The sequence below is a fragment of the Pelecanus crispus genome, chromosome 9 (genome assembly GCF_030463565.1).
Source record: "Pelecanus crispus isolate bPelCri1 chromosome 9, bPelCri1.pri, whole genome shotgun sequence".
In the NCBI taxonomy this organism is placed as follows: domain Eukaryota; kingdom Metazoa; phylum Chordata; class Aves; order Pelecaniformes; family Pelecanidae; genus Pelecanus; species Pelecanus crispus.
The window spans coordinates 42,572,080-42,587,594 of record NC_134651.1 but is presented as its reverse complement, the minus strand read 5'-3'; the positions used below and the strand labels follow the sequence as shown (position 1 = coordinate 42,587,594).

Genomic DNA, 15,515 nt, shown 5'->3' with positions numbered 1-15,515 from the left:
AATGACCTGCTTCCTTGTGTTTCACGAGTAATTGCGCTTCAAAAGATGTCCGTCTCAGCACAGGATCCTTTTTTTTTTTTATTAGCTGTGGATATTTTAGATGGAGTTAGATGTGAAATACATTGGTAATATTTTATTTTTGAGCATCAAAATCCTTCAGGTAGATAAATAATCCATAATAAGTGGAAGCTGGCTATGAAATGTTTCTTATAAAATGTTGTGAAGAAATTAGTTTCTTGTTATGCATGTTACACGTCCATACTGAAACAGGGAGTATACGCTGCATGCGATTTTGAAGTACTGTTTACTTAGAGTGTAAGAGATCTGAACAATAAAGCAACTTTTCCCCTCCCTTGTAAGTACCTCATTTTTGGAGGAAAGAGCAAGCTATGCTATTTCACAGTCCCTTTGGGGAAGATAAGTGGATGAAGTGCTTTGGGCTTGAGTTGTTCCTTCTTCCCTCCTGCTCCCCCTTCCCATATTTACCTTCAAACTTTCTCCAAAAGTTGCAATTATTGAGAAATTGCAGAGCTGAAGTTACCAAGGGATGCACCTCTGTGAAAGACAAAGCAGCAAAGACTACGCACAACCTTATAACGCCATTCTCTTAAAGCAAAAGTATGGTTAGAAAAGTGACAGTGTGGTCACAGCCTCCTAGAGCAGGGCTGCTTTCGGAGTCACCTTTAGCCATTTTGGTGACAAAAATATATTTTTACTTCTTGTTATCTCTGCAGAACACACACAGCTAGGGGAGCCTGCGCTGCACTGTGACCCAATTAGTGCAGTCATCCAGTCGCACAGCTAAACCCTACGTTCAGCTATGACTAGAAAACCGTAGTGTAGATGATGTGAACAACACTTGACCCCACAGAATTTGTTACTGATGATGGTAAGCAGAGCTAGCCTACATTTATTTTGCAGATCCAAGCAGAATTTGGAGGGCCATGGAAAAAAATGTTCTAAATGGGACATGTTTGAGAAATACTGAGTCACAAGCCTCAAGCTGCACAAGGTCATTTTTGCAGTTTCTTTTTTTTCAAAGCAAACCCTAGATTTTATTATATAAAGCAGTGTTGGCAACACTTCGAATATGCAGTCTTTTTTAGCAAAGCCCTTTGCGGCATGACTATAGTTTCAGTCTTAGAGAAGCTTGCAGATGCTACTGCTTCTACTTTAGGAAGAGAATTGGTTTTATATTGCAAAATATTTAATTACTTTCCTGTTAAAATGAAATGAAACAACAAAATAGTTATACAATTTTACTAGTTTATATTTCAATTCATAAAGTATACACACTGCAACTATGCTACCACAATGTCCACGCATCTAATATTGATGGAGTTACAGTATTTTTTTTTTTTGGTATTAAACAATAGAGATAATGTATGTAGTTAAGGAAAAAAGCTTGGACATAGCATGTTCTATTCCGTAGTTACAGAGTACATTAGCTAGCATTAGTACAGTAAACAAGAAAAAGGTAGAAATACAAAATAAACCAAATATCTTTATATACAAACCAGTGCCTCTTATTGTTACCAGCTTATACTCACACTGCACACAAAATTTATCCACTGATGCAATAGACACTTCAGCGTAACACAAACCATTATAAATTAAAAAAATTACAAGGTGCAAAACTCCATTCTACAGCTTTCTGGTGAGAACTCAAGACAATCCAATGAATAAGAAATCCAAACACGTTTAGCACCTATTAGTGCAACTGCATCGAGCGTGAAAAATGACCTACACAACCGCTAAACATGTTACCAGGGAAGCAAGTTGGATAGCTATAGATGCTCGCAGCTACACTCACGCAGTGATTTTTGCCTCATATATATCTCAGTTTATTGGTTCTTTGTCCCATTCATACCTATGTGCAAAACTAAATCCTGGAAGCTTTCTCAGAGCTTCACAGAAGGCCTGCTACAGCCGGGTAAAAACAAACAAACAAAAACAAAACAAAAAAACCTGACAAAAAACCAAACAAAAAGACTCAATTCAATGTCAGACCATCCACATAATTAGTACTTATTAGCAGTCCTGGCGTTGGGGATTTTAACGCTGTTGATATGTGGATCAAACAATATGACACAGAAGTGAAACGGAAATTTGCCAAGAATTCTGATTATTCTTGTCTAGCACTTAGACAAGTCTCCCAGCCTCAGGTTGTGAATTTGTTTGGCAGCCCATGCCAAAAAAGCCCAGAGTTGCATAGAATTGATTAGTAACAGAAAGAAATGCCAAACACAGAGAGATGGATGCTGCATCTACTGAAACAAAGTGGGGTTGCTCGACAGGAATGCTGAAATCATCCCCATTCATAAAGCAAAACATGTCACCTCCTACTCTCCATATCCTACCTCTGGGGACTGCTTTCTGGCACTGATGTAGTTCTTGCTAAAGTTGTCTTTTTTTGTTGTTTGTTTTTTCCTTTTTTTCTTTTTTTTTTTTTTCCTTTTTTCTTTTTTTCTTTTTTTTACTTTGTTAGTGACACTTTTCCTTTCAAATAAAATATTAAAAAAGGTTGTAACTGTAAAAAAACCTATCATATGTAAACTTAACAATTAGGGTTTGGTAAGTTCTCGTACCTAGTCTGTGAAAAGCCTCCAGCCAGACCGCAGAATGGAGTGTTTCTCTGAAGAGCTTCAATCTAGCTACATCACCTGTTAAATATCAGTAGTATGAAGATCCCATGTCTAGCAATAAAACCTGTCTTGTGTTTCCATCCTCTTTATCACTGACCTATTGAAATCCTGACATGCTGTGTCTCTATTCTATTTACATTCTGGTCCTCTCATGTCACAGAATTAAACATCTGGCCAAGGAAGGCAACAAAAGGTGTTGTGTTAAGAAGGTGTGTTTGACAGAACTGCTTTTCAACAAGTCTCTTTTCCTTGGACTCCAGTCACTGTTTTTATAGAGCTTATTGTTCTGTTGAACCATGTTTTCTTTGCAGCTTGTACTTCATTCAATGCCAGACCCAAATGGTGCTCCAAATCCTGCAAATGGAAGAGTAATTTCATTAATTTCTTATGTATTCACAGCACAAGGTTATGAGAGTTAGAAGGCTCTAGGACTTCTACAATCTCTTGGCCACTTTAGAAGTTAAACAAGCCTTACGTGAATCAAAAGTAGCACAACAAGCTGATGAAGGGGAGAAAAAAAGCTTTGAAAAGCAAAGCAGGACTTATGTCATTGCCCTTAGTGAAACGTTCAGCTTTCTTTAGTACATCCAAACCCTGTAATTCGTTCCCATCTGAGAAGGACCTATTCCCACGGGAAGTGGATTTTCCACAAACTAATTTTTACGTTTCTGTGAACTGACATACCAGGTTTATGCTAAAAGAACAATGCTGTCGTATTTTACACAGACATCTCAAATACCTGCACTGCTTTCCAATCATGTTTTAAGAAACATGTCTAACATTTGTCACATGTTACTTCTTAACATTGTTTGTGAGATCAAGAAATGCATGATTCAGTACTTGGTCAGAGCTTGGGTTTCTTCCAAGAAGTTGCAGAAGATCAGTCAGTAAGTACTGCACTGCAGCCAGGCAGATGTCTGGAAGTTTTAGTAGCTGGTAAATACAGTTCATGCAACTTCAACTATTTTGTCTGCATACACTAAGTTTCAGACCCAATGCTTGGTTAAATAAGCCATGCAGGAAATAGCAGGTTACAGTTTCAACCAACAGGATCTGTTCCAATCTCTCTACAACACACACGTTATTCTAGGAATGCAGACATTCATAGATGCACAGACAACGAAATGAACCTCCAAAGCATTACCTGTATTTTACATTCCGCCTCCACAAGCTGCAACTTGGTCTGGGCCAGCTCAAGCTCCATTTCCCTCAGCTGGTTTTTCAGCGTTTCCTTCTCCTCATCTGTGTCCTCATCTGAACCATCCTTGGCAGAACTAGCAACCTTCACACGGCCTTCTTTATTGAAGAACTCCCGGCAATGCTCACAGTCATCCACTTTTTGCTAAAGTAAATACCTGATTGTGAATGCTTGCATTGAAATGCTGGTGATATGATCAAAGCCTTTTCCTGCCTCTGCTCTGGAAGAGCAGCGGAACAGGAGAGGGACCACTAACAACTTGCAAACTCAGGAACTTTTGGGGAAGCACAGCCAAGCAGGAACTCCAGCTACCCCCAGATTTATGGGCTCTGGAAACACTGCTGTATTTTTAGTAACACCGTATTGCTACAATAATGGGCTCCCTACTGCCCACATGTTACTTTATGGTAAAAGACAGTCACAGAAATCTCCTCCAGAGAAAAAAGACCCCTCAAAAAACCTAACAGTTATTATTGCCCAGCATCAACATTAGCACATAACCAATATAGCATGGGAGAGAGCTGACAGTTACTCATCTCTCCTCCAAGATCTCCCCCTTATAATCCTCTTTCGAAAACTGTAACTCACTAAGGAACTTTCAGCCACCATTTCAGTAATGAAATAAATTGTGTGCTTGCTGTTACAATTTTGCTAAGAGGTTTAAACATTGTAGACTGTGGATCTATCTGGTCTCTTACCCGTATTTTCTCAATTTCAGCTTTATTTGCTGTTTGTTGCTTTTCCAGTCGCTCGCTCAGCTGGGAACAAATCTGACAAGCAAAATTATGTTACCAGACCATTTACAAATGTAAATTTCCTCCCAAATTAACGCTAAAGCACAAATAAATACTACAGGAATATTAGCATGGATAGTCTGAGGGCTCTTAGAAAGCCAGGAAAATTGGGATGCCGCATGAAGTTGTCTTATTGTACGTATTCTCATTCTCTACATATTCTTCTATGCCCACAGGAAAAGGTGCAGTTTCAACATAAGTTACTAGCAGTTCAGCCTTGCTAAAGGAGCCAAAAAAGGTTAGGAATAGCATGGCTCCTTTTGTTGCCTTTGGGACAAAAGAACCAAGCAAGACAGCCAGAGTAGTAAAAAAACCAGCTCATTCCTCGAGACCTGTGTGATGCAGACTTAAGAACGTTTTGAAGGTCATGGGCCCACTAAAAAGATACATGAATTTGCTCCCCTGATACCTTATGATCAGGAGCTTGAATTCCAAAGCAAAATCTTTAAAAGGAAAAAGGTATCTTTTTATTTCTTAAGTGCAGTTACCCATTTGATTGAAGAAGGGAAGCTGGGAGAGAACAGGTTTTTGGAATGAGGTGAACTTTTGATAGACAAGAGCCCAAGAGCCTAACAACGTTAGGCTGTAACCAAGGCTGTGGTGACTGATGGCCCAGAAACACCTACAGCAGGGACAAACAGAACTGACCACAAGCATCAGGATCTCGGCAAAAGAAAATGCAAAACCAACCACAAACTTCCCGTTTAAAATAGCTAAAACGTCTCCTCAAATGCATGGCACAGATTACACTTATTTCCAGAAATCTCCTAAAATACCTGAGAGAGTCTTCCAATTTGATAGCAAACCACATCATCATTAAGTTGTACTTACCTGTTTGTAGTCACCAATAATAGAGCTGTTCTTTTTGATCTCTGACTCTGCCTTGTCTAGTTCCCTACGACACATTTCCTTCAGCTGCAGGGGAAAAAAAAAAAAATGAAGTAGTAAAGGTTGTATACATTTGTACAGTCTGAAAAATAACCAAGGGATGTTTCCTCCTTCTCCTTAACCTCACTGCTATACTCTACACCAGGGAACAACGGTGTAGCTCAGCTCCATGCAGACAAGGAAAAGCTGGACTTTGGTGCCATCATTGTTAGAAAAATTGACTAGCTAAGAGAAGAAAGTATTAAAAAAAAAAAAAATGCTGACAGCTGAAGTCCTATACTGCCTCTCTGTGCAGCAATCTCTGGCACAGTCTGTGCCTTCGTGATTTCAAGTTAAAAATTCACTACCCTATGAAGCACCTGGCAGGAAAGTGAAGAATTCTGCCTTGCTGACGTCCTTTACACTACAGAAGAGGGACAAACATGACTTAGAATATTAAGCCCTTCCCACACTTGTCTTTTTTTTTTTTAAATTTCTGTACTGCACTGGAATGTGAAAATGACAGAAATGCCCCTAACCTGAGCTGATTCTTCTTCTAGGCGCCTCTTTTCTTCTTCTGCATCAATCAACTTCTGCTTGGTCATTAGCAGTTCCTTATTCAGAGCATCTGCCTTTTCCTCCGCCTAAAACACAGAGTGGAGTACAGCACTGAAGAGAGGCCTTGCTGCACCGATGCTGCTAGGCAGCCATGGGCACAGGCTTCAGTAGGACACATTCTTATTAATAAGGGTCTGTTCATTGTTATTAATAACAATAAAACTTTATTCTGAAAATTATTTTTCTAAAAATTACCATCTGCAATGGCAAAGCAGCAACAAATCAAAATTAATGAGGTATACCACTACATTCCATCACTCCTCCCTGAATTCAGGGACTAGTTTTAGCGAAACTGGAATAGGGATTGCTCCAAAGAAATCCAATAACAGAAATAAATTCTGTTTTCTCATCCAGACTGGAAGTTGACCAATACATTCTGAAGCCAACAAAAGGCACAGAACAGCTCACAATGTGCAAGATGGGTAAAAGACTATAACCAGCTTAGACCTAAGTTCAATTTGCAAACATTCAACTTTGCAATGAAAACAGAATGAAAAATGCCTCTAGAACATTAAAAAAGAACCCAGAACTCTGAGACACCTACCAATGGATGTGATACCACCTTTATTATGTCACCCAGAAAATACTGCATGAAAAAACTTAACTGCCAAAGCAAACATAAGGGTCAGACCCCTCTCTCCTTTCCTCCTTAAAGAAAAGAGATGTCCCACCAGAAACCATACAATCCTTTTTTACTGCATTTTTTTTAAGAATAAAGACATATTGTTGAAAAATCTCGGGCTCTTTATAAGCCACCAAAAACTCTCTCTGCCAAGTTAAGACACCTTTTCCTGTCTTATACACAGCAACGCAGTACTTCCCAATAGATGTATGAATTCTACATAAAAATAGATCAATAACTCAACTGATATATAAATCTTCAGAAAGTAGCTGTACCAATTCCCTTCAAAGGAAGAAAATCAAAAAGTGAATTTTAGTCCCTTAAAGTCCTGCTGATCCTTTAAAACAGATGGCAAAGGCAAAGAGAACATCTTTTCATTATACACGGTTTTTTAAGCTGTTTTAAAGAAAACTGGGATGTGGGAGTCCAACAACAGTAGAAAAATGAAGCCTATTTTCTGTTCTAGTGCAAAGGATATTAAGGAAATTCTTGTATTTCCAAATGCTTCGCTTTGATGTTTTAGGTTGCAAGATTTCAGTCATGCCATGAAGGCATTAGAAAAGGTGGGTTAAACAATGTCCTTTGGTACTTTTCTTTCAGGACATCTGGCTAGTAGAATGAAAGTTAGCATTTCAGGATCCAATTAGGAGAATTAATCAGGGTCCTAAAGTAGGATCAAACCTACCTATCTCCCCTCCTGGGCGATAACCCAAATGCTGCCAACATCATTTACCGTCTTTGAAGGCATGACTATTATATATCCAATGAGGTATCTCAAAGATTTTGCTTACTTTTGTTCCTCTCCCAGCTCTCCATTTAAACAAATCGATGCAAAAGCATAAGTGTGTCTCATACAGGCTCAAGCAGCCACACACAACAGTTAATCGCCGATACAAAAAGCTTCTGCAGTACATTTTTTGGGGGAGTCCACCCTCTGATTGCAACCGCTGGGCAGTCTGCACAGCCTTCTACGAGCTATCGTTAATGAAGTGAAAAAGCACAGGTAACAGGAAGTGAATGTACCAATGCTTTGTGAAAACCCTGCTTCTAGAACATACTTCTGTGATTCACAGATTTTAATACTAAAGAGCAGTAGACATAATAAACCTGAAAGTCATAAACCAAACCTCATTAAGAGCAACATTCACCCATTAGCATCAGCATTTACTATGAATATTTTTCCAGCAGCAAGTTTCCAGGAGACTGTGGGAAACCTTACATTCTCTGAAGCAGATAAGATGAAACATTTTAAAGCCTGTCAACTCCTGCACTGTATGATTTTCAAAAGTAATTTTCCTTTGAGATTTCAGAAATGCACTTATCTTGGTACAGAGCAAGAAAGGCAAAACACGAGCACTTGAACTCTTCCCCTCATCTCCCCAAGCAGATCGACTAAATGTGTTCTAGCCTACCGCGTGAACTACAAATGCCAGTATCTTTCTGTCTGTGCACGTCCTGTAAAAAAAAGCATATCCTAATAAAATCTCCCAAACATGAGTATGTAAAGAAGAGAATGGGACAGCAAGCTTAAAAAAAAAAAATTCTGTAACACAAAGCAAACCCAGTTTCCTCCTGAGAGCTCTGCTGATATGGGAAACAACCCAGGATGATGAGTTCACCTGGGCAGATTTCAACAAGCCAAATGGAAACCACAATAACATTTTCAGAGTTGCCTAAGGTACCTGAGAATCTGATTCCACTGAGAGCCAGACAGACTCAGACTTTCAAGTTTATTAGGCACTTTGCAAAACCCCGTCTGCTGTGAAATCTTATTCGTAAGAAAACCAGTTGAAGGAAAACAGAATACAGCATCCATGTTGTTATCTCTGTGACAATTCAAAGACTTGACTTAGCTCCTACTAGACTTTCTTCTAATGTACACAGAGAAAAAAGCAACTACTCAAGTACAGGCTCAGAACCTCTCCCCTCCCTCAAGTTACTCTAAATGCTTTTCAGCGTAATTAGTATTTCAGTCACCAGTCCCGTTTCCTGTGGACCTCAGACACCAGCCTATGTCATCAGCCTGCAATAAGGACACTGAGGAAAGAATCCTATCCCACCCAAATAAAAAATACTCTATGTATCTCCTCTCCAGTGAGAGGAGTAATGAGGAATTAAAAACACGTCTTACATTGTCTAAATCTTTTCGCAAAGCAATCTTGCTAGTCACCAGTTCGTGTGCAAGATCATCATTTTCTTGCTCAAGCCTCATGTTTGCTTCTTGTAGGCGCCGGTTTTCACGCTGTGGGAAACAAAACAAAAGAAATCAAGAAAAGGGTCTTTGCTGGTGTTTGTCTGTGAAACACAATGCTTACTGTGCCTGAGCACAAATGCCTACCTTATCTTAAGTATGCAGACAACTCTACCTGCATGAAATTCAATGAGGACAAAACTAGCTAGCCATATTGTAAAGATAAAGTAAATAAAATATTAGCCTTGAGAAGAAACCACGTATAAATAACTCTGCTATTACTTGTTGAGCTACAGAAACTATTTTGAAGAATGCAATAGTAGGGGTGTCATTCTGCCATCAATACCTTGCCAAGGGGTTGCTACAAGTACTGATTTTCTTGGCTCAAAATAGAATTTGCATGCTGGAAACAGGTGAGAGAGGAGGATCCTGGGAAAAACACTTTCTCCTGTTTTCTCCTGTTACAACTCCCAGCACACAGACAGATATTAAAGGAAGTCTACGTAAAACTATTCAGCTTAAAATATATAAAATTATGTATGTATGTGTGTGTTAGTGTATTATGTATATGCATACACAATTTTATATATAAAATTTTTTCCTATATTTATTTGCTAAATAAAATATTTAGAAAATCATATGCTTACCATAACAAACATCATTTGAAATTAGGTAGAGGAGTGAAGGCAGGATTATAAATGGAAGGCAGTTATAATCAATTAGGCATTTTCTTCCTGTTCATGGCTTTTGGTGCAATCAGCATGTTACACAAGTGCTAGAAACGGGCTCTAGTCAAGCAGTTGCGTAAGCCCACATATAACTTCATACTATTCATTTTGTCATGGTGAAGGTGGGCTCACAACAACCCCATCCTGATTAACATTGCCAATATAGAGAGATTCACTTCATGTTCATGTGGCCGATTCCCCTGTTGTATCCAAGACTGGTCCCAAAACAAAGAAAACAGCTCAAAGAAAAAGGACTCAAAGTAGAAGCTTCCTGCAGGTACTGGGTGTTAAATCAGACTGGAGTAAGCAAGCGGTACCTCGTATCTTTCTATAGGATCCTCCTGTTGAGCTTGCTGCTCTCTCATGGTATGATATTCCTTCTCATATTTCTTCAGCTTCTTCTGGCTAATCTAAATTAAAGCAGCCCATTAGTTCCTGCCCAGAACATCAATAAAAGAACACAATTCACAAAGGGTTATGGTACAAGCTTTAGGCAACTCCTGCCTTCTACAAAACGCAGCTAGTATCTTCACTCAGTTTTGAGTATCAAACCCTTAGACATGGACAAAAGTTCTGTTCCACTCAATGTAACGGCAGAAGCATCCCTTCCTTGTTATGCTTTTGTGGAACACAGGAAAGTTTCTGCAAGGCATCCACAGGAGCATCCTACCTGGGTTTTCCTTGGTACTGCGCAGCTATTTGATGCTGCAAATACTGCAGTGGCTTAGCGTAACAGATTGCCTCAAAACCCACAAGATGTGTTTAATTTTTGAACTAGCATGATCCTGAGGTTTCTTCAGCTGCTTTTTCAGCTGTAACATTTATCATCATGCAGAAGTGTTTGGTTTACTTTACATGAGACTGCAAATGCTGAAAGGGCAAGTGCAGGCTCAGCTGACATTTCTGCTAGTGTCACTCAAGCTCAGTAGAGAACAGCCCAGTCCCGGAGCTGCCTAGGTGTCTCGGCAAGCAGCAACAACTCAGAAGCACGTATGCTCTGTCCCCTGCTGCTCCGGGATTCGGAAGGCTGGAATTCTGTCCTCAGCTCTGACAGACACACAACACTAGGAAAGTGACTCTCTCAGGGTCTCAGTTTCTCCTTCTGTGAGAAGGGAGAGAAAGGTGGTGTTGAATTCAATATTTTGCGCACAGTGTTCAAGTCCTACAGGGACAGAGAACACAAGAGAACCTGTAACAGATCCTGACCAGCGTCTTTCCTGGTGTCCCGTCAGCTGTGCCATATGCTACAACGGTGTAGCAACACAGACCATGCCAAGACCACTGTGAGCATTTGACATGCAAGTCAGTATGCATCTAAATTAAATCTCTAGCATTAAAAGTTGCTGCTGAACCTTTATTATTATTTCAGTAAACCAAATAAATTAAAAAGCTATGGCTATGTTTTCCTCCTTCAGAAAGCCTTGTCTGAGAAACATGTTAAACAATTTTTACATGCATAAGTGACAGGCAGAATGGCAAACACGTTCAGTTTCTCTTACCTTTGGTTTTATCATTAACAACCTGACTTGAAATGACCTGTAGAAAACTGGTAGCTAGGCTCCCTCTAGTGAGAGCTGCACAGAAACATTTCGCCGTACTTCAGCTGACAGTTTTTTGGAGATGCCAGCCCATTTATCTGGAGGCAGTCCAGCCACATCACAACTGCAGAAGTTATACTTACTAAGCACTCCAGGCAAACATGCAGAGCATTAACCCTTTACAGACAGTGAAGCCAGTAACTTCAGTTGATTATTTCACTGCTCTGCCCCTGCTGACACACTGCCCGAATTTTGGTGTTTCGTACACCAAACCCCAAGCTATGTAAAAGTTAGATCTTGAGAAGTGAAGCATCCAGCCATGTGAGAGAAAAGGCAGGCAGGCACACGGCTGTACTTTCACCTTCTACTTTTCTGATTACATTAAACCAGTTTTACCTCTAGATACCAATAATGAGGTGATGCGGAGAAGATTTGCTATTGTCACCAATTCTGGACACTGGAGCCCTAAAGGGAACCGTGCCCTGGGGGAGTCAGCAAGGCCTTTGGGTTTGCACGGCGATAGAAACGAGAAACGAACACTGAAGTCCCATCACAGTTTTTCAGGGGCACAGGAGGCAGGAGTAACTCTGCTAACATTTGACTGCAACATTAAGGAGTGACTTTAAGAATCCAGCGTTGTCTCAAGCTGATCATTTACTGACCTCCTTTCCAGCAGAATGCTGTTGTAATCACAATGCCTTAGCCAGGCTACTTCTCTCTTCCTATAAATGATTTATTTTGACATCAGGCCGTTTTCTGCACAAAAACACTTACAGATACAGAGCTGGAGATGTCTACCGACAGCAAAGGACTTACATTTTAGGTCAAAGAAAGGAATTGTGTGCAGCACTCCCATCAGGGGCAACACACACGGATGTGATTCGGAAGCAGAGCCCAGTAGTGCAGTCTGTACTTTCTCCATCACCTCCCATTTAATCCCCCCAAAACCACACAGCACTCAAGGAAGCAGCAGACCACCTTGCCATGTACTGCTCACAGAAGACTGTTTGCTTTAACTACTTCACACAGCACTGGGAACACAGGGAGTTTTGGCGGAGTGGGAAGAGGAACAAGTTGTTATTTGGAAACATGAAAGGCAAATGCCCTCATTACACACGATCTTAATCGGATGCATGTGCAACATCTTCTAATCTGTGGCTAATGTTAAACGACTGGAGAGCTAGAATAGCTTACTTTATTCTTGATTATTCTGTAATTCCTGCACTAGTTTCATGTCAGATATGCTTGAACTCTATGCAGAATACTGTTACATGTACTGCTACTACACCAGGAGTACAAGATGCCTTGAATGTTAACATACTAGGGAAGCTGGGTATTTATACACTGGTGCTACAAAGAATGCTTCTAGCGAATTTTAAGGAAAAAGGACACTTTGAACCATACCAGTGTATTTGCCTAAAGATTAACCTACATTAAACTGTAAAGAAAGAATCACAGCTTCCTTAAAATACACTAAGTAGATTATCAAAGTTCCATTTTAGAACTCAATCGTTACATCTATAAAGAGGAATCAATAACTTCCTAACTGTAACTTTTTTTGGAATTTTCACTTTGAGGGCTTATTCCAAAGTACCCATATAAAGCTTTAATTACAACATTTACTGATTAGAAAAGCAATTGACTTTCAGTGAGGTAATGCAATATTTGCTACATATAACTAAAGTCTTAAGGTCAAAGGCTAGAACTTTTATTTCATATAATTTAAGAAATAGGGCTTACTGGGCAATTGAAATCTAAAAAAACCCCACAATCAAGCAAAAAACCCTCTACTGTTTACCTCAGCAGTTCAAACATACAGGAGAGCTCAGAGAATACTCTGAATCAATTCTATTAAGAAAACGGGAATTCCTGAGATTAATTCATTTATGGGACAGCATCTCTCCAGTCTGCAGTCCACACCAACCTCTAGTTTCTGTGGTTTTGTCCTGTTCAAAAGAAGGCTCCTATAAGGATCAGAGATGACATTTTACTGTGATACATGGTTTCTGTTATACAAGTCAGAAATCTAATCATAATCAGTATTTCCCAATCATTGACTGTATGAACAGTTAATCAGTGATTTGTGGGAGAAGTCAAACAGCTGTGATGAGCACATTAAAAGACAGTCTAGATTAGCTTGCTAGCCTCACAACACCCTTGCAGAAAGCAGTAGGTACTTACAAAAGATTCATGTTCAGAAACATCTGCACACCAAACACCATACGGTACATGTCAGAGCTCTACTTCCAACCAGAGTGTCTTAGCACTCGTTTCCAGTACCCAAAGGAAAAGCCAAGAAGGCAGCCAATACTATAAACCTCCCACATGGGCTGCTCACCAAAAACAATGCTTTTTAGCTGAAGTTTTTTAATAATGCAAACTGTGGCAGCACTAGACAACATACAACTCAGCCAGCACTTTGGCTAATTTCATATAAAGCAGACCCTCTTCAGACTACAAAGATCGTAACAGATTAACCTGTTATTCTCAGCTACTTGGAATACAAATGAAATATTCTTGAACAGGAAATTAGCTCAAAATGCTTTTTAGAAAAGCGGCATACATCCCCCACCACAAAACAATGACAAATCAAAACCTCACACCGGGAAAGCATAAACCACAAGGTCATTTCCCTAGCTTGACTTGTAAGAAATTTTAAATGCCAAATCATATTCCTTCATCTCCCTAGAAGATCTGTAAATTAATCAATGCATTTTTAATGAGCTCCTTGTTGCAGAACATAAATATCACATGCAGCCACAATTAAAAATAGCCATATTCTGTCTGAAAGCTAACATTCTGTTTCTGCATTATTTACTGTTTTAAATGAAACCTCCCCACTACTTCTCGATGAAAGATACTACCCTGTTTGCAGCTACTACCAGAGAAAGATTTCATCAAAGAACTGCAGAGATGTCTGCAAGTATTTTATATTAGTGCCATTAGTCATTTAAGCATTTTTAGTTTGTTTTTTTGTTTTGTTTTGGGGTATTTTTTTTGTTGGTTTTGTAGGTTTGGTTTGTTTGGTTTTTTTTTTTTAAGTAGTCTGATTTTTAGTAGCACTGGATACTGCTTTCTAAGAGCCACTCTGTTTTTCAGTTCTCCAGGTGGGCCCACATCACTGAGAATCTTGGGGCTTTACTGTGCTTCACTGTAAAGCATTTGCAATGTATCTGCATTTGGACAAGCGAGTTGCAAAGTTACACATGGAGACAGAAATTGTACCCATTAAAGATATGCCTGCAGTTGCTTTCACCACATCTTTACCTTCATATTACATGCTAATTCCATCAGCTTTTTTGCATTTTCTTCCGAACGGTATCTCTTGGGCAGCTGTACACGGAAGAATTTTAAAGCCCCTTCAAAGTCAGTCAGTAACAAATCATCCTTGGTAGTCTAGAGACAAGGAAAGAAAAACCAATAACTGCAAAGCAGATTTTGTACAATTACTGAATTGCCAGAGACAATAACGCAACAACAGTTTTGTAAAGCTCCAAGAACATAACTACTTTTTAACCTTCTGCAAATAGTGTTTGTTCCTATTTCTTAACCTTCTATTTCCCCACCACCCTACCCTCAAAAGCACTGAGCTGTACAAGGCATGCCAGACAACAGCACATGTAATACAGGAAGTTGTTAGCTTTTTAAAAAAAATGCATAATATTTTTCTCACAGGCATCTTAATTTTTTACATTGTGCATGATGATGCATAAAACACAATGTAGCGTTGGATACTCACTTTTAATAATCCCAGTGCAACGTTAAAGATAACACTTATTCCCTGGAGAGAAAAATAATGACAAAATAAATTAATTTCTCAGTATTTACAAGCCTGGATATTAATTTGTTTGGTGGGTTTTGTTGTTTGGCTAGTTTCTGTGAAAAGGAGAACCAGGATACAAATGTAACCAGGTGCTATATTAAACCAAAAGCCCACAGAATGACTTTGCAAACAAGTAGGAAAGTATCTTTACTGGATAGCCATGATAGATAGCAAAACAATGTTTCAAGACAGGTTTTACTATCTCCATAGTAGTTTGAAACTCTGAAATGAGGAAGCCACTGTTGTGTATGGTATTTTATTTTTTACTGACTAGTTGGTCAGCTCAAGATCATTTAATTTTCATATAGCAACTTCTAAAAACACTGGATTCAAATGCAGCAATATATACATTAATATATTAAGTTCTGGTATTAAAAAACTGGGATAATTCATGTAATGAAAAAGAAAGTGACTCACTTTAGGACAGAGTCCCATGTCATTTATTTTGCCACTACTCATTAGAAGTGTTTTATTTATATCGCCCAATTAAA

The 15,515-nt window shown here is 39.2% G+C and overlaps 1 protein-coding gene across 4 annotated transcripts in view; it reads right to left on the bottom strand.

The window, feature by feature from the left end:
• Window positions 1-1,227: 1,227 nt before the first annotated feature.
• The window catches only part of RABGAP1 (RAB GTPase activating protein 1), a 75,949-nt gene continuing 61,661 nt past the window's right edge, over window positions 1,228-15,515 (bottom strand). For 2 of the 4 annotated variants that reach the window (XM_075716997.1, XM_075716999.1), the window contains 9 exons: window positions 14,941-14,982; window positions 14,469-14,597; window positions 9,981-10,073; window positions 8,876-8,986; window positions 6,044-6,148; window positions 5,469-5,552; window positions 4,542-4,613; window positions 3,790-3,987; window positions 1,229-2,999 (listed from right to left, as the gene is read on the bottom strand). In XM_075716997.1, coding sequence (XP_075573112.1) covers window positions 2,877-2,999; window positions 3,790-3,987; window positions 4,542-4,613; window positions 5,469-5,552; window positions 6,044-6,148; window positions 8,876-8,986; window positions 9,981-10,073; window positions 14,469-14,597; window positions 14,941-14,982 — 957 coding nt within the window. In that variant the 3' untranslated portion in view covers window positions 1,229-2,876. Of the gene's footprint in view, window positions 3,000-3,789; window positions 3,988-4,541; window positions 4,614-5,468; window positions 5,553-6,043; window positions 6,149-8,875; window positions 8,987-9,980; window positions 10,074-14,468; window positions 14,598-14,940; window positions 14,983-15,515 lie in introns of all 4 variants that reach the window. The other 2 variants (XM_075717001.1, XM_075716998.1) reach the window with 2 other exon arrangements.